This window comes from Acipenser ruthenus, chromosome 10 (genome assembly GCF_902713425.1).
Source record: "Acipenser ruthenus chromosome 10, fAciRut3.2 maternal haplotype, whole genome shotgun sequence".
Classification (NCBI taxonomy): domain Eukaryota; kingdom Metazoa; phylum Chordata; class Actinopteri; order Acipenseriformes; family Acipenseridae; genus Acipenser; species Acipenser ruthenus.
The window spans coordinates 44,318,565-44,338,082 of NC_081198.1; the positions used below are offsets into that span (position 1 = coordinate 44,318,565).

General features: G+C 37.1%; 1 protein-coding gene across 4 annotated transcripts; it reads left to right on the forward strand.

Moving 5' to 3' along the window:
• The first annotated feature begins 1,869 nt into the window (after nt 1–1,869).
• Nucleotides 1,870–18,939, forward strand: LOC117408036 (chondroitin sulfate synthase 2-like). Of its 4 annotated transcripts, none has more exons than XM_034013151.3 (5): nt 2,358–2,442; nt 4,187–4,385; nt 5,257–5,821; nt 10,136–10,318; nt 12,935–18,939. In XM_034013151.3, the coding sequence occupies exons 2-5, from the start codon at nt 4,357–4,359 to the stop codon at nt 14,195–14,197; spliced, it is 2,040 nt and encodes a 679-aa protein (XP_033869042.2). In that variant the 5' UTR covers nt 2,358–2,442; nt 4,187–4,356; the 3' UTR covers nt 14,198–18,939. The 4 variants fall into 4 exon arrangements, with proteins under 4 accessions (XP_033869041.2, XP_033869042.2, XP_033869043.2 ...); XM_034013152.3 differs by lacking the exon at nt 2,358–2,442 and adding an exon at nt 3,599–3,772; XM_034013150.3 differs by lacking the exon at nt 4,187–4,385 and having other exon boundaries at nt 1,870–2,442.
• The last annotated feature ends 579 nt before the right edge of the window (nt 18,940–19,518 follow it).

The window sequence follows — 19,518 nt, forward strand, 5'->3', positions numbered from 1 at the left end:
ACAATCCTTTTAGAAATTAGCTACTTGTGCCAGATCACACACTATCCGTTTGAAAAAAAAATATATTAAGTTGCCAGTGTCCTCACATAACTCAGCAGTGCTACATGGCTTCTGAGAACAGTATAACTGAAACCAGGAAAGAGCTGAGATGCAGGGCAAAATATACTGCAACTGTAAACAACTTTTTTTCAGATATAATGTACTGTATATTTTTGGACATTATATATTTTTTTGGTTATTGTTTACAGCTTGAGTTACCAGATTTTTTATGAACTGATTTTAAAAATAATAATGCATTTTAGTGTTATGTAACAGTTTGTAACTTCACCACAAAACGTTTCCAATGTATTTTACACATTACTGCGAATCGTGCTACTGTACATTGTAAACCACCCTTTTTATAATAATGACTTTTCTCACTTACATAAACAATGCTAAGACATTTTCCAAATGTTCCAATAGGTTTATACTAAGCAGTAAGATTATGCCCTCATTAGCACTTTGGAATTTGAAGTTATAATATGCAAAGTTATTTGTATTGCACGAAACCAAAAGAAGCACGAGAGTAACAAGCCAAAAAATGTCATCTGTAGCTGTCCTCTAAATCACTGCAGCAAGAGCGATTAAAAAAAAAAAACTTGACAAAAAGTGATCTGGCTTTTCTGTTCCGTATTACATTGTGGCTCGTTATTGCTGTGTTACCTGTTTGACAATGTGGGCAATAATAAATCCTTACAGTACACTAGAGCGGCCATTTTGAAAAGAGCTTTGAAACAGACTTTAAAGTTATAAGTGTAAAAAGTTGTCAGGATGTTAACAATGAAAATAAAAATGACAGGCACTTTATTTAAACAGCAACACGCGGGACGTGTAACGCTATATTTTTTTTTGCAATGCCGCTAGTTACTCTTGAAGCAGATACCAGTTTAAAGAAGACAGCGGGAGACACCCTACTGACTCTAAACTTACAGTAGGGCATTGTACTGGAAAAGAGCCACATTATTACAATAGTTACATCTGTTTACTACACTTGGCAAATTCATCCCTATTTTATATTGGATCTCAGTGAAAGTTGTAACAATTTCACAATATGTGTCAACTCTACCTAACATCTAGTTCACCACGACTTTTCTATATCTTGTATGAGCTACACAATTGTTTTTAGATACATTATTCCAGTTTATTAGAAAGCCGACTGTTGCTGTCCCATCTTTTGTACTGTCACTAAAGGCTGAGCTGTACAGGCTTAAAATCATGATACAGAGAGATATGTGAAAACTTGCAAAGTTTAAGGTTTGTAAACAGTTACTGATTCATTTAACTATCAGTCATCAAAAACATACTTACCACCTTTTAATGTACTGTTCAACGGCAACATTGTTTTGTGTAGTCTATACAATTGAGCGTGTTGCTTTAATTCAAAGACGTCATTATATGTAAAACTTTTGTTATTTTACCACAATGTCTTCTTTGTGATCAGGATAGCTTATTATTATTATTATTATTATTATTATTATTATTATTATTATTATTATTATTATTATTATTAATAAAGCAAACAAAATAAATAAGCAAGATCATTCTCCCATAGATTTTCTCCAATATTTTCACAGTATGCAAACCTAGAAGTACACATTAAAGAAGGTAGCCTAGAGTGGTGCTGGTTTGTGTGGGGACAAGTGCCCCGCATCCCGTAATCCCCCCAGCGGTGCTTAAGAAAACACGTACGCCATTTGTGTCTTCGACTACTAGAAAACGGAACTTCCGTATAGAATCCTGTGCCTACTCACTGTTTTAAGTAATCAATTATGGGTTATGTGTACCTAGATATATCAAACTATTCAGTTCTGCCACAAGTTCCTTGGAAATAAAACCTGAAAGTCGTTTATACTTTGGCAATGAAAGGGTTGCGTCTTGTCCCTGAAAATGATTTTCTGACGTCAAATCTGAAGGAGGAGCTCGGGGGTGACACGTAAGACTGTTACAATATATCTGGAGAGATACAGACGTCTTTGCGTGTGTTATACGTTGTCTATTTGTTAGAAGTTAGGTACCATTGCAACCAGCATTTGCACAATTCTGCAAGATTTTAGTTTTTTTCCAGTGCAATCCACGTGAGAAATTCCAGCCTTGCTGTTTAGATTATCAGAACTAAACAATGCGGATTTCAATGTTAATTTCCTTGATCCGGCCGATTGGGCCGGTTGTTATTGGTATCTCACTTGGGTTTACCTTGAGTCTGTTGAGTGTGACCTGGGTTGAGGAGCCCTGCACTAACCTTGACTGGAATCGAGGCGTTGAAGTTGCGTTGGAGGTGGATGAAAACCCCTACTCTCTTCCTGCAGGCAACTTGGAAAACGGAGAAAAACTGGAGGATTTTGAGCCCAGAATTGTGCCATATAAACCAGTTCAACAACAACCTCCACCAAAAAAAATGTACAGGTAAGAAAGACATTGAATGGGTGGCTGCTAATTCCGTGTTCCCCACTGTAACACGAGTATCAAATTGTATTGCTTGTTACCTGTAGGAACAGATACCAGTACTCGGAAACATGCTGCGTCCCACTAGGAATTTCATTTTCATATAATATACCAATTTTGGTGGTAGCATGTACTGGTAAATAATATGCAAGATAAGAGGCTACACTAATAAGACTAGTCTGCATGCAAAATATGCACTTGTAATAAGAGTGTATAACTGGAATCAGTTAATTGATCACAATAAACTTGATTGCAGTCTGGTTTTCTTGAGGTACTGTTTAGATGCCTCGGAACATGAGCAAAATTTACATTTATTAACTATACTAGACGCACATTAATTTAAGCTTGCAAAATAACAAGATAATGTGTCTCAGACAATATTTAAAATATGTTTGATTACTAGCGAAAGTTATAACAGTGCATCCATAATTAAAATACTACGACTACGACTACAAAAAAAAAAATGTATGTGACTTGCAAATAACATTCATCTTGTACAGGAATTTATAGAATTGAAGAGAGGGGAGTCCCACAAAAAATATACAACTGCAGGGGTGTGCAATTAAATAAATAAATAAAATAATAATAATAATAATAATAATAATAATAATAATAATAATAATAATAATAATGTCTAGGAAAATCTACGTGTCCACTCACCGTCCCACAAAACACACACACACACACACACACACACACACACACACACACACACACAGAATATCACTTTTAGGACTGCTTTTATTAAAGAATGATCATATTTAATAATAATTTTTGATTCAGGAAATCAAATAAAGAACTGAGCCCATCTAATTTTTGTGCATTAAACTAAAGATTCAAACTACGTCAGACTTTTAGGCAGGAGATCACTAAATTATACTTACTGAGATATTTCTGAAGAAAAAATGTACACAAATTAATGTAACTTATTGTTTACGTTCAAACTAGGTAATCGTTGGTATTTCATCATAGAGTGAAAATGTTATGCTCATAATAATCTTCAGATTCTCGGCTGTTTAGAAAGGTGTAGTTTTGGTGGATATTTGTCCAGATACATAAGTCGAAAGTCACGTTATATCAGTCAGACCTCAAACGGGTAGAATGTTCACCGGAGCAGAAGGGTTAAAGGATTGGTTTCTGAACTACATTACCCAGAGAACGGCGATGACGCTTGTTTAATACGTTTTAGTTTCCTATATGGCCATTGGATAAAGAGAAATCAATTTGTTTTGTGGGCGTTTTAGTGGGAGACTGACGGTACTCTGTGGAGACTTGTCAGAATTCGGAGAAGGTAAGCGTAGATTTCCGCAGTTCCGCACAGATCTGCAGTACTGAACAGAATCGCGGAGATGCGCGTTCTTTGAGGGCTGCTGCGGGACGTCACTCAACTCCACCCGCAGAAATCTGCAGTACCTGCACAGCTCAGCGCAGCTTTGAAAAGTTACTGCAAAGACTGGTTGCGGCTGTGAACCAAAGAGAACAAATGTTCCTGCTGCCCATTGAAAATACTGCGAAGATGAGACTTGTTTCTAGAGTCACCTTTGAGTTACTTTGTCTAATGTCCTCATATTTAATTATTAAATGTCGTGTCTCTATGTACTCACTTTGTCATAACAACTTCAGTCCACAGCAAATACTCTATATATATATATATTTTAGTCTGCTTTCTGATAAATATTGGTATGTTTTTTTTTCCTTTGGATAGGTAAATTGTTCAGAACAGATGATCCTTCCTGGCTCAAAGTGAGCCTGATCAATATCTATACCCAAGGGGACAATCATTTTTGAAAACATACATTTTCAGATGAGTACCTGATAGGAAAGGAAAAGAGAAGTTGGACTGTTTGCATTGGGCCTCTGCTGCATGTTTCTTTTATGGGTGTCATAGCCAAAGCACTTGTCAGGCATGTTAAGCTTTTGTTTTATTACCTGCAAATATTAGTTCCTAACTGGTATCGCTAAAATAACAGTACTAGGTATATAATGAATATTATTAAATACAATCCTTTTGGATTGTTATAGTTTATTGGCTCACTCAGTTGTATAACATTATGAACCACACATGATTGTCAATTTAAACAAGCCTGCTTCAGCCACTTCTGCATTTGAATACATAAAAACCAAGGGACTACCCTCATAATAGGTTATTTTCATAAATGTAGTTATTAAGTGGTCCAAAACAATTGTTTTTGTCTTTTTCTTTTTGCAACATAAACACAGAACAGATGAGTATGACTGATTAGTGTCTTGCTTGATATTGTTTTTTTTTTTTTTTTTTTTTTTCTAAATATAATCCATATGTTTGAACATACAGAGCCTATTCATGTGTACCATCTGTCTTTGGACTGGTCATTTGGGTGAATGAGACCACTTGTTTTTTATTCATTTTGTTATACTTTGTGTGCATGTTTGCTGCACTTTGAATCTTGCTCCCACTGTGTCCATTTATGCGCCTGAGTAGGTACAATCTTGGGCTCTTATAGAGCCTTTTACAGCCAGACCCGTCCTAGTGTTTTAGAAAAAGATCACCTGAAAATAAAGGGATGGGGATTAAACCAAAGTTAGAGGAGCAAAGTGAGCCAGGGTATGTACGAGGAGGTCTGCTCATTTAAACAAGGTCTTGAAATGAAATGGCGCTAGGGCATTGCAGTAATCGGTCTGAAAAGCATTTCATCCAAAACCTAGAATATCAATAACTTTAAGACAGTTGAATGATTGTCAGCTTCGATTAATATTATTTTTGTTGTATTAATTTATAAACCCTTTAAATTCCAGGGCAAAATACATCAGCACAGAGCTTGGCATCCGGGAAAGACTTTTTGCTGGGGTTCTTACATCCAAAAACACCATGAACACCATGGCTGTTGCAGTAAACCGAACCATCAGACACCACTTGGACAATGTTGTCTATTTCACTGGGATGCGAAACAGAAAAATCCCCCACGGGATGTTTGTGGTGACCCATGGCGATGAACGACTCATCTGGAACATGTTCCAAACCATTCGGTATGTCCTTGAACATTACATCAACGAATATGACTGGTTCTACTTCGTTCAAGATGACACCTACAGTCAAGCGGACCGCATCAAATCACTTGTCGGGCATCTAAGCATTCATACAGATCTGTACATGGGCAGCCCAGAGGAGTTCATTGGCGATGAGATGGAGGGAAGATACTGTTATGGTGGGTTTGGCTATCTGCTGTCGCGGACTTTGCTCCTCAAACTGCAGCCAAATTTGGAGAGCTGCCGTAATGATATCCTGAGTGCCAGGCCTGATGAGTGGCTGGGACGCTGCATAATTGATTACGGCAACGTAAACTGCGTAGATGAACAGGAGGTAAGATTTTCCTTGTGAAGTCTTTTTAAATACATTCTTTATTATTTTTTTTTGTACTTGTGGTTGTTATGTTGTGCTGATCCAGTCTTTTGGTTCTTCATTTGATAATGTTAATTCAGGATATGCAAATATTTGAAATACCACACTATAGATAAATTGCAGCATTCTGATACCTTGTAGATCATGTGTTCACGGTGTGTCCAGTAGTTTTTTTTGTTTGTTTTTGTTTTTCTGAGAACTTTTAGCCTTGGCGGGGATCAGGAAGCGAAGCAATGGTTACCCTCTTCGTCACTGATCTGTCGTGTCCCATGCTGGATCATTTTAGCTAGAAGATACAGTAATTAAACACAGTTAAGTCGTGTACTACTACAATTGCTTTATTCATATCAAAAATATTTTGGAGTCTTTTAAATCTGAAAAATGGCATCGAACAGGATTCCTTCAAACAAGGCAGATGGCAAATTTTGGAGATTACCTAAGGCTGATTTTGAGTATTTTGATAATGTAACAATTACCATTATCAAGCTAACTCGCACAGTGACATCTTGACTGCTGCATTCCGTGTCCATTACCGCACCAAAGCACTCAAAACTTAGAGTGTAATGTAGGTGATACAAATAATCCCAGTGATTGTGGAAGAACCTTTAAATAGCCTGCACTATCTGTGGAGGGCAAGCACCCAGATGACCCATTTCTTAATTAAATGTCTAGAGGATGGAGTTTAGAGTTGAAGGGGTCTAACTGTGGTAGATCTAAATGTGTGACTGTTTTTAGATCAGTTGAATACCCTGCAGGGGTACGTTCAGTTTGGGAGAAATACAATGGTATTGCAGGTTAATCCCTGTTTTGTAAGCATTTTCTCCTTAAGTTTTTAAAACTGCAGCACCTTTCAGTAATATAAATGACAATTCTATTATTACGTCAAAAAATGCATTCTGGGATACTTCAAACTGATAAAGTAATTGCCTTGTTTTAGGATACAACAATTTCAGTATCGACAATTTATTTGTGAAGCTAAACCTTTTCCGTTTTCTTTTTTGCTCTGGTATGTATATGGAAAATATGCCATTGCAGTATCGGTACTTTAAAAGTTGTAGCCCATATAAATTAATATATATATATATATATATATATATATATATATATATATATATATATATATATATATATATATATATATTTATTTTAGCTCAAAGAGCCAGCTGCCCATATATATATATATATATATATATATATATATATATATATATATATATATACATACTGAATACTACATCGTTTTGTGAGGTACCCTTTTCAATTTCTCTACAACAAGCTTCTATTTTATTGCCTGTGGGCTCCAGTTTCAGCAGGAAACCAGCTTACGCAAGAGCCAATACCTAAACATCATTAAAACAGTGCCTTATTTTACAGTTTCCTCGTTCACTCAGGCCTGTGGGGGTGGGGAGGGCTGTCTCTAAGAACATACCAATCAGAATGCAGCGTTGGGAAGCTTGTGTCCATTTCCGTCTTGCAACATCGGATTTAGTAAGAAGTTGGTAGGGGTTATGATACAGGCTCACCTCTGTGGTACTGCACACACACAGGGCTGAATGTTTATTCGGCTCTGCTCTCCTGAGCCTGTTTGACAATCAATAAAACACTGTGAAGTTACAAGCAGGGCTCAAGCCTCAAGCAAGGAGATCGTATGTCCTCAGCCTGCGGTGATAGTGATAGCTGAGGCTAAATAAATAATGAAAAGATCCTAATACTGGTTTATAAAGATTATATTTCTCCCAAATGTGTTAATTTTATACACAGTTTCTCTGTAGCAGTCTTAAGTACTGTAGTTTTTATAAAGCTAATTTCAACATTGCTGTGTGTTTTTGCTGGTGTACAGTAATGCATATTAGTAGTTGAGATATGGGGCTGGTGATTACGCCTGCCTCATTCATCAACTGCTTTTTACATACAACAAACTGAAGACAGGTAACCTCACCTGTGTATTTTACTCATAAGTTATATATTTTACTTTTAACCCTGCATGGCATAAGTAAAAAAACAGCAACATGTGGTTAGAAGAATCAGAATCATTTGAAGGTCCTGGGGAGTGTAGAACAGAAATTGGAAAGAGAAAGATGTTTAATAGCACAGCAGCAAAAAGTGTATCGAGTCCACTTTAATAGATGTCCAGTGTTTAGGGTTGCACATTTTACTCCACTCCTTATCAATTGGAGAGAGTACATAAAGTATTATTGGCTTAAAAAAATTGAATTCCAAACTTTATTTGTGCATATTGCTGTACATTGCTTCAGTTTAAGCACCTATTGAACTGGCACCTAGCACATCTGAGCTTTACATTTTAAAGTGTAAATTGGCACAGATCTCTACAATCTTAATAACATAAATGTGTATTTAAGAAACAACCTGGGGCCTCACAGTAGTAAACACATTTTTTCTGCTCTCCCTTTTTCAGATCTGAAGGTAGTATGTTAAATGACAAACTTCTTATTCTCTTTTATAATTTCTCATACAAGTTTTTAATTCCTCAAACCTGTTTACTATTCAGTTATGGAACATAATTCAGAAGTGGGGGGGGGGGGGGGGGTGTTAGAATTAGAACATGCACGCCAAGAGAAAGACCTCAGTGTTGTTCATCGCTGTCAACAACCATACAGTGTGGGAAAGCAATCAAAAAGGCAAACGGAATGCTTGGGTATATAGCCAAAAGTGTAGAGTATAAATCCAAGGAGGTTACGATGAGGTTGTATAATGCACTGGTGAGACCACACTTGGAATGCTGTGTCCAGTTCTGGTCACCACAGCACCAAGGGACATTGTGGCACTGGAGAGATGCCAAAGAAGAGCAACCAGACTAATCCTAGGGCTTAAGGGTTGATGAAGAAAGGCTGAAAGAACTGCATTGAAAAATCTGGCGGGCATGAATGAAGTCTTTTAAAATCTGAAAAGGAGTTGACGTAGTTAACCCAAACCATTACTTTTAAGCGCAGAACTGAAATTAAGGACACAGTTAGAATTTAAGTGGAGATAGACTTGGGACAGAGGAAAGGAGGCATTTACTCACACAAAGAGTGGTGAGGGATTAGAATGGGCTACCTAGACACGTGATTGATGCAGAATCACTGAGATCAATCTGCTACTAGGAACCGGATGAACTTAGATGGGCAGAATGTCCGCCTCTGTAACCAAAAAGTGTGATTCTTGTATACAGTCTTAACCAGTCATCCTAACCCTAACCCATGCGCAGAACCCTAGGATAGCATATTGCCGTACATTTGAATTTTTACAAAGCGTTTTTTTTTTTTTGTCCGATTCACTTTCCCATAAATCATAACTTTGTGTAAGAGAGTCCCAGTTCTTAGACACACACTCACATATCCTTTATTAGACATCGTGCATGGTACGATAAATGCTCGGCAGGTTAAAATCTTTTAGAGAAATCAAGTCACAGTCGGGACACAACATAGATGTGCTGTTTTTTTGTTTTTTTTATGGATTGTTTGGCTTGGCATCAATGACAGCACTCCACTGTTGAAAGGGAAGTTCAAGGGAACACCCAGCATCCCACTGAACCGCACCCTGCTGCAGATGTTTAACCACTTCACATTCAATTAGTGAAAGAGAGCCTGTAGAATTATAGAACAGGTTCCAGCCAGAGTCGCCTACCCAGATTTTCTTTAAGGTACATTCTTGATTGTCTAACATGGAGAAAAGCGTGTAGTGTATTTGACAGCTGTATTTTATTGAGTGTCTCCATCACCACTTCCATATGAATCATCATGGCATAAAATCATTAATTCTGAGAGAGGTTTTCTCTGTAATTTGTAGCTTTTTTATTTTAAGTTAAAGCTATACCATTATTAATATGTTGAACATTTCTCTGTTTCCTCATACACAGTCTATTCATGGCATCGCCTAAAGCCACAGTCTAGACTACTGGACTACTAGACATTCTCCTAGGTAGTTAGCTTCTGTAGCTGCTTATAATGTGTTTTACATTCTGTTTCTTTGCATTTTAAGGTCTCTCTTGAATTTGGTAATCAGCTGGCCTTTCAACATCTCAGATCCCATGGTACTATGCTAAATACCTGTCATGATTAAATGACAGTACAGAAAGAATCGTGTCTAAACTTGTTGTGCAATTGTCTTTGATATTGTACAAAAACCATAAACCCTTTTGTGGCAGCAATTTTACAAAGCTGCCACAGCTACACTGCCAATACCTCATGTCTTGGAGACCGTTTTGAGGTGGTGACTTTATATTTGCAGAGTTATATAAACGCTGAATGTTAAACCCTTTCCCCAATTTTTCAGGGACTTCACTACCAACGCTTTGAGATGGGCAAAAATTCAGACCCAAATAAGGAGGAAGACATACGGTTCAAGAATGCATTCACTGTTCATCCTGTATTAGATCCAGCACAGATGTACAGATTGCACAAATACTTCACTGAAATTGAACTGCAGAGGACTTATGAAGAGATTGAGAAATTACAGGTAAGTTTTCTATATGTCACTGAAACTGGGAGGTGTTGTGTGTGGGTCATCACTCAATAATAACAAGAAGTCGGACAGCATTGAGTGTTAACATGCCGCACAGATTTGTTTAACACAGGTGCTGCCACTAGGGTACCAGCAGTGGTAGCCCTAGTGTCAGATTTAATAAAGAAAACAAAATAAAACTAAAAATAAGTTATAAGTTTGCCAAACAAGGTGATGGCTAGTCTCACTAAAAGAAGATGTCCCGCTCCAGGAACCTACTACACTATGAAACCCTCTATACTGGTTGGGATCAACATCCCCTAAACTAACCTACTGCTGTTGCTCCCGAAATCCTGGCCTCCCAGCAACTCCGAGTCTTTGACAGACTGAGCTGGGCAGAGCTTCACAAGCACCGTCTTGCAGTTGAAGGGTTCCGTAGTAGTTATACTGAGGAGCGGACTCTCTCCTCCTCGATGTAAACAAAGCCCTCCTCTGTGTAGTATTGTGGTGCAGTCTCCTAGAGCTGTGCAGCATCCTTGGACACGCCCCCAGCCAATCCGGTCCTCCTGATCAGATCAGCGCCGGAAGAGCCTACCTACTCAATTAGTTGCCTAGCAACGCGTCTCCTGTCCCAGCTGCACACATCCACGCAAGAACCAGTGACGGGGTTCTCCCTGTCACATTGACTGAATTTACTTTTTTGCCACCAGCTAGATTTATAACTTTTCAGAGCATAATGTCTTTTTCTGACCACACATTCTAAAAGGCCATTTACATTATGACCTGAATAGAAATAACCATTTTCCAATTGAACATACTGCAGACAAGCCAATGTATACCAATTACCATGTAGGAACAATTCAATAATTGATAATTTAATGTTTATCTGGGTCGATTAGTTCTCTTACTAACAATATTTAATTGACGTGTTACTATGAACACACATTCACGCGCAGACAAGGAATGTTTAATCAATAGTAGTATTATATTAAGTATACAAATAATAAACAGAAATCAGAAAAGTCAGAAATGAACTCTCTTGGTCTCTAAGCAAAAAACACAATACAAAACTCTCACTGCCTTAACTTGACTAGCAGGCAATTGAAATATGACACCGCCTGTCTTCTCACACACAAGCAGCACTCGAGCAAGCTGTGACGTAGTAGCTTGCTCACACACATGCCCACATACAATCACAGCTTCAGACTGAAATGATGCAGACAATCTTAGAATATATTACATTAAGCTTATTAATGGTATCTAGATTAAGTATATGGCAAGTTTACTTTTTAAAGAAATTCTTCATACAACAATATCCTACATTGGATCAAACTTGGCTTGACTTTCAATTCTCGATAGAATCAACAAGCAGCTGCAACAAAGTCTTCAGTCCTCGGTATAGGATCCACAACACCGCCCGTCCACTCTGTCCTCTTTGCTGAATCTTTTAGCTACGCAGGTAGCAGGGCACAGTTTCTTTTGGATACTATAGTTTTAGGTGTACAGCAGACCCAGACTGGTTTGTCTGATAACAGTCGCTGTAAGTTTTACTGCCGTCCTTCAGCCAGGCCTCAGTCTCGTTGCTTGTGGTATTGACTCGCTTGCAGCTTCCTTCCACTTCTTGGGTCCCTTTTTAGGCAGAGTCCTGGAGTTGCAGCTTTTCTTAGCAGAGTGACAGTACCTTGTTCAGCATTCGATGTGGAGCGCAAAATGTTTAGTTTGCAGTCTTTTTCACTTTTCTAAATAGCCACTTTAATGAGATCATTTGTGTATCTTGCCTTTTTTTTAAACTCCCAGTCCTTTGATGTTTTAATGTCCTTTTCCACTGGGACATCACTAGTTTATGTCTTCCTTGCGCCACAACAATTGTTGTTGCACGTGTGAATTATCTGTACATAATTCAACTGTCCGCTCAGCCTAATCCAGTTCAGGTGCCGGTCCTCTAATCAGTAGGTCACATAGTTCAGTATCTGTGCAAGCCAGGGGCCCCCTTCTCAAGACACAACAATTTTCCCTGTTTCTCAAGACACACAGTTTCATTAATGAATCCAGTTACATTTCTAATACACGTTCATGTATTACCATATTCAGGGAATATGTCCCACAACCAACAGTAAAACCTGAAATGCTGAAAGGGCAAGGTTGGGAATTTTATTTCCTTTCCTACTGAGATGGAAATATAAACTTGAAGTAGTAATGATACAGCTGCTGATTACCCCTAACCCCCCTTTGATTTTTGACACCTGTGGCAACTATTAAAAAAGAATTGTTTAATGACAGAAATCTGTATTTGTATAGTTTCTGTTTACTACATATGATTTCACATGATGGCTTGCATCTCTGACCTCTTATAAAATCAAGATATATTATCTAGATGACTGAACACCACACTCAGTCTCCAATGTACCTTGATCAGGTCAATAAAATGGAACGGATGATTATTCACACAGATCATTAATCTTTCTAAACTCTTTTCTGTGTGAGAGAGACAAGGATTGTCTGAGATTCTGAGTGGGGTTTGAAGAAACCAGGTACAATCCTTTTCTTTTTCAGAAATTAACCCCCAGCTCTTTCAACTGACTGCATTCATTGTTCAACTTATTTATTTAAATGCTTCTCTTTTGTCCATAGGCTGAAATAAAAAACATCAGTGAGGTTGCGTTTGATGGAAATCGAAGTGCCCATTGGCCAGTTGGGATCAACCCACCATTCGAGCCAAAAACCCGGTTTGAAGTTCTTCGATGGGAGTATTTCACAGAAGACCAGGTTTATACCTGCAAAGATGGTTCCCCAAAATGTGAGCTTCAGGGGATTGACAAAGCAGATGTCACAAATGTTATTGAGATAGCAATGGAGGAACTGAACAAAAAATATAAGCCTGTGCTTCATCTGAAGAAACAGCAGCTTATTAATGGCTACAGGCGTTTTGACCCAACACGTGGCATGGAGTACACCTTAGACCTTCAGCTTGAGGTTGTGAACCAGAAGGGACGAAGCCGTTCCGTTACTAAGCGTGTCCACCTTGTACGGCCCTTGAGCGACATTGAGATTATTCCTATGCCTTATGTGACAGAAGCTACCCGAGTTCACATCATTCTGGCAGTAACTGTTCATGATCGTGATTACGTGAACCAGTTTCTTGAAGTATATGCCACTAATTTTTTTGAGATGAGCGAAAATGCTGTTTTGTCTTTCTTGTTCATATATGACCCCTTTCAGGCCCAGCAGGTCAACCAAAATGACATTTTTGCAAATGTTAAAGCCAAGATTACAGCATATGAGCACAAATACCCTGTAACAAAGATACCGTGGATCAGTGTTAAAACTGAAACCCCTTCTCAAATTAAGATCATGGACATCATCTCTAAGAAGCACCAAGTAGACACTTTGTTCTTTGTTGCAAATGTCAACACCATTGTCAATTCTGAATTCCTCAACCGCTGCCGAATGAACACTATTAACAACTGGCAGGTCTTTTTTCCAATCCATTTCCAAGACTACAACCCTAATATTGCTTATCACAATCAACAACCTCCTCCCACCATAGACCTGATCAAAGATGCTGGCCACTTTGACCGAGATGTCTTTGATGAGGCATGTTTCTATAATTCCGATTATATGGCAGCAAGAACAAAGATGTTTGCTGATGTACAGGAGAATGAGGAGATCTTGGAAGCTCTTGATGTCTATGACATGTTCATCAAGTATTCCAACCTTCACATCTTCCGAGCAGTTGAACCTGCATTACACCAGAAATACAGACACAAGGTCTGTAATCCTCGACTTGGTGAGGAGATCTACCACCGATGTGTACAAAGCAATCTAGAGGGCCTTGGCTCGCGCTCTCAGCTTGCCATGTTATTATTTGAACAAGAGCAAGGGAACAGTACTTGACCAAATATAAAAAAGCAAAGTCCAGGCTGTGCTCTTCAAACATACAAATCTTTTGTGTTTTGTTTTGATTTTTTTTTTCTTGAGTAAAGTTTACAATGCAGAACATTCCAGAGAAATACTTTTCATTTGCATTGAACATTATTTGTGTTCTTTAAAAAACACTGGTTTGACAGGCTGGTACATCTTTGTTCACCAGTTAAAAATGCTTGTGAGACATTTTTTTTAAGATTTCCTACCCAGCATTTTTCCTTTTGGAAAGAATGTTTAATGGGCAGGGTCTCCAGTCTTTTATGGGACACTTTTCTATTTTCTACCCATGTATGGTCTTTTTCAGCTGTGGTTCTCTGAAGGTATAACTGCAAAAAAGTAAGGACAGCTTTGTATCTAAGCTAACTTTTTAAAATGGTAGCTTACAAGATGTTTTGAGTTATTTCTACGTTTTTTTGTTTGTTTTTTAAAATATGATGCTTGTCTTTTACATACAGACATTCCATTGACTTGCTTTCGTCATCCAAAGCTGGATAACGAGAGTGAAACATTGTTTTAAAATTGATGCTAACTTCTTAAACTGTAACTTTTTTATACTCTTTGTGGTTTGTAACTACTTTTTTTATCAGACTTTAAAGAACCCACACTGGCACTGACATATCATATAGACAATATATTCTTGCCACTTCAAATATAAATGCAGTACAAAATGCCAAAGCTGGACCTACTGTAAGGCAAACCAGCAGGTGTAAATTTATGGAATTGTCAAGATAAGTAATTAAAGTTAGCAGATACAGCTATTAGCCGCCTTATAAATACACACATTTATTGCTGTAATTCTAACACTTATTTCATATTAAAGGTACTACATTTTAAATAGAAATTCTGTTGGTTGTAGAAAATGCCTCAATATGGATACAGATTTGTTTAAAAAAAAAAAAAAAAAGAAAAAAAAGTGCCATGCTGAACAGTTGTCCAGAAACATGGAGTCATTTCTTCTTCTCCATCCCCCCCCCCCCCCCCTCCCCCCCAAAAGTGATGAATATTCCAACTTTTTTGTTTGTTTTTAAATTTTACTCAAGGAAAAAGATTGCTGTTGCAACTTCTGTTGGGGTCAAAAATAAGTATATTTTGAGTTCCGGATAAAGTTGGTGACTTCTGATTTTTAAAGACATAGTGGGGGAGATTTTCAAAGGTGACTAAATTTTAGTCAAACATCCAAAGTTACACATCTTTTTAGACGACTACATTTTCGTCGATTTTCAAAAATGATTTGGATAAATGACGTTCGTCGACGTCTAAGTTTACTATTTGTGGCATCGACGCCCAGCCTCTCTCATAGGTTAGCATCGACGTTAGACGTCAAGAGAATGGAGTGATTTTCAAATATTTAGACATTAGTCAGCTAGCCGTCTATGTAAATTACTTTCGCATATTACAATGTATGCAGATCAAAGGGAAGTGATGTGTTTCGTCTAGGTTTTAGACGTTGCAACTCAAAGTGCAGTGCCCACCTCTCCCGCTGCAGAAGGAAAGGGAGCTGACAGACCCACTACAGTCAAAATAAAAGCGTCAAATGAGAAAGGTGAATGCTCTGCTCAAAAGGTAGCCAGATGCAGCCTCAGAAAAATAAAATAAATATGGAATTTGTTTTTCATTTAGTAATGACTCTCTTAATTGAGACGACTTTGTTTTGTTATTAGATAAATATCTTGCCTTGTCATTTGATACTCTCCATATATTAAAAAAAAAATATATAAATAAAAGCATAAGACCTTGCATTGGAACACTATTGAATTTTTAAAGTACAGAATATTTTTCCCCCATTCAAGAGACAGAGAAAGTAAATTTGTGTTATAGTGCAAATTAAATTGAATGAAAACTTTTTGGTATGCTGTACCCTGTAGTAATACATAAATACTGCTTGATAATTTACTTTAAGCCTTTTGAACGTCTGTTATTGCTCAGACTTTACTTGAGGGCTTTTTCGTGCTTATTGATCGCATTATCAACATGGTACTGTTCTGATTTTTCCACGTTTATTTCCTGTAATAAAAACATGAATGTAATTTTGGGTAAACACCAAAAACTAATGTGAAGTGTTGAGAACACAGGAAATGCGAATTTGGGGGAACATAAATTTACGTATAATGAACTATATACACACAAACCTAATTCTTTTTCAGCAATCAATACATTATTCTGACTCGATTAATTGTTTAAGATAAATGTAAATAATGTTCACCAACATTACAACCATTACAATCTCCCTCTCGTCAACTCGCATCCCTTTCCACTCTCAGCTTTCCACTGTGTTCTTGCAATGGACAGCAGCAGACACCTTTTTGTAGACGTGCTCTAACTTTTTAGACGTCTAAATGACTTGTTTAGACAGAGTCTGAATGTTTGAAAATCACACGTAAATATGGTAATGAGCTAAAACCTGACTAGACTCCGACAGATGGGGCAGGGCGTCTAAGGACATGAACCTGGGAATTTAGACGCTTCTGAAAATCGCTCTTACACTAGACCCCTGTCCAAATGTCTAAAAAGCTGAGTTACACCCGTCTAAAGCCCTTAGTTGCCTTTAAAAATCTACCCCAGTGTTTCTGCGATAATGGTAATTGCTGCTGCTGTTTTGTTGTATGGTTTTGTTCCATTTTCTGAGCTGTTAGTTTGGGCACTGATCCTGGGACACTGTTTGAAAAGAGGGGGGCAAGTTGCTCCCAAGACACCCGTGCAATATTTTGGAAGGAGAAACATGCTTGGTACATTTATCAAAGGTATAATAACGGTTACATTGGACAGTTCCAATTAAAAAAATCATCTTATTGACTATCTTCAGTAACTTGATTTCAGAGGTACAATATATAAACGTGTTAATGTAAAGCAGTTGTAACATTGGCAGTTTTGTTGAAAGGCTGTATGCTTTAAAATGACATGCAGGAGTGGAAATGACAAGTAAATACAACTGGTGTCCACCGTACAGCTTCTTGGTAATTCTTTGTGAGCAATGTATAAATATAAAAGTAAGTTAACTTGCATGACATTCATATGTACAAATTATTTATTTCACACTCAACATCTTTGCCAAATTTAAAATGTATTTGTTTATTAATTCCATATGCTTGCTATGGTAAAGCAGCTTTTCTTCATTTGTTTTATCAACTAATGATTTTGCTCTTGTTTTGTTTTTGTATGTTTGTTTAATGGATAACACAGAAAACCTTTCTATAGAAGGCACTGTTTCATTTAATTTGATTAACAGCACTAGCAATGTATACATAATGTTCATTTTATTTTGGCAATCCTTGTATAAAAAATATTGAAGGTTAAGATTTGATTGTGACTTACAGGGTGCTGGTTTTCTTTGGTGAAGGAAAACAATATATTCATTTACATCTAGCAGTATGTTTCTAAACATATGTACTTGTTAAGCACTGAGATTTATTTTTCTAGAATTACAATATTTACCATCCTAGATGTGTAAGCTGTTGGGAAGGCAGTACCTGCAACCAGAAATAGCATCTGAAAAAGCCAGGTCTTGAAACAGGTATTTCAGTACATTGAGGTACATGTGACATTGTCAGTAATCCTAGAATCTACTTTGGGCCAAATAAGGAAGATATACTTAAGTCAGTGTTTTGATAAGTACATGCAACTGGGGTGTTTAGTTTTAATTATGGCTAAATAAACCCAATGAGAAAGCAAACAATAACGTGGTATTGTATTTAAAAGTTTGATTGTTACAAAGCAATATTAAACTTTAAGAACATTGTATAATTGTTACTCTATTCTGTACCAAGCCAGTTCCACAAGATGATGGTTCAAATGGCCACAGAAATACAGAAATAAAATATGTATTTTGTATTTAACACAAACTTTGTAAAATGGGATCTTCATAGCACCGATTAGTGCTAAAGAAAACCTAATGTAATGGTGGGTTATACAGACATCTGTACAAAAATGTAATAAAATGGAAAAACTATTTTTGAAACACAATAGTAGGAGTACAGTATGTGTTTGTAGAAACAATGGCTGTGTGAATCCCTAAAGTACAAATGATCCTTATACAGAAAATCCTTAGACAATATTCTGTCATGTTCAGATTTTATTGTTTTCAAGAATCGATTGCCAAAGGAGTGAGTTTTGAGAAAAGTGGGTGTGGGATTTGTGAATACATTGTCAGCTATAGACTGGATTTTAAAATACAGCAAGTAGGACAATGGCATTGTGTGGGCTTTTAATAACATTCTTCCCATTTTCCCATTGTATAGTTTTCTTCCCTTGCCTTCTGTGAAGATCAGGAGCTTGCAAATAGTAACTTGCTGTTAAATAAGTTTAGATTTGTAATAGTTATGTTTATTTTATTTTTTAAACATATGTATTGTTTGCATGCTGGGTGAATACAACTACAGGGGATTTTATATTATGCAACAACAAACTATTGAGATGAATATTCTCTTATTCTCTGATTACCAACTCCTTCAGGACAATCTTTTTTTCTAAAAGAGCTCCCCCACCCCCTGTAATTGTGTTTCCCATGTAAGGTGAAGGTGTTGACCTCTCCAGTATATCAAAGATACAGACCCTAAACTGATATGTGTTTTGATACAAAAAATGTATAGCATTTTTTTTTTTTTATCAAGATCATGGAGTACACATCTGTAAACTATTTACTGTTACTTCACCAAAAACTTGATAGAATGACTGTGAATTTTGTAACTAAAAGATTAAACAATATTTAATATTGAGTGGTGTTTTAAATGTTGTTCTTTTTGTTTGCTTGCTTGGGGTTGGGGGGAAGGTGGTCTAGGAAACATTTAGTACAGCAGAGGAATACAATGTTAGTGGAACCGTCCATGAAATTGCAAACCATGACCAAAAAGTGCAAATTGCAGAATGCTGACCATTTGCGAGTCTGTTATGTGTTGTTTTGTTTTATTTATTTATCCATGGGACTTGGAGCCAACATCTGAGTTGATGTCACAATCATGTGTATCTTTTTTTTTTCTGGGTTTACAAAGCAAAAATGAAATACCAAGAAAGCAGGATTGTTCTTGTAATCTCAAACCAAGGTAGAGAAATGTTTACATCTCAAGGCTGGAGAAACAAACTCAGAATGACATCATGAAAAGTAAGTCGAAGGGGAAAGTGCTACTTTAAACTCGTATAAAGGAAGTTAGCAGGCCAGCATGTAATGAGAAGATGCATTTCTTTTGTCTGCCATTTGGTGTCAGCAAAAGAACATACATTTTTTAAAAAAACAGTCATGACTATTATGCCATGTATACTATTGTCGTCCCGTTTATAGTCCTGTCTTCAACTCTCTT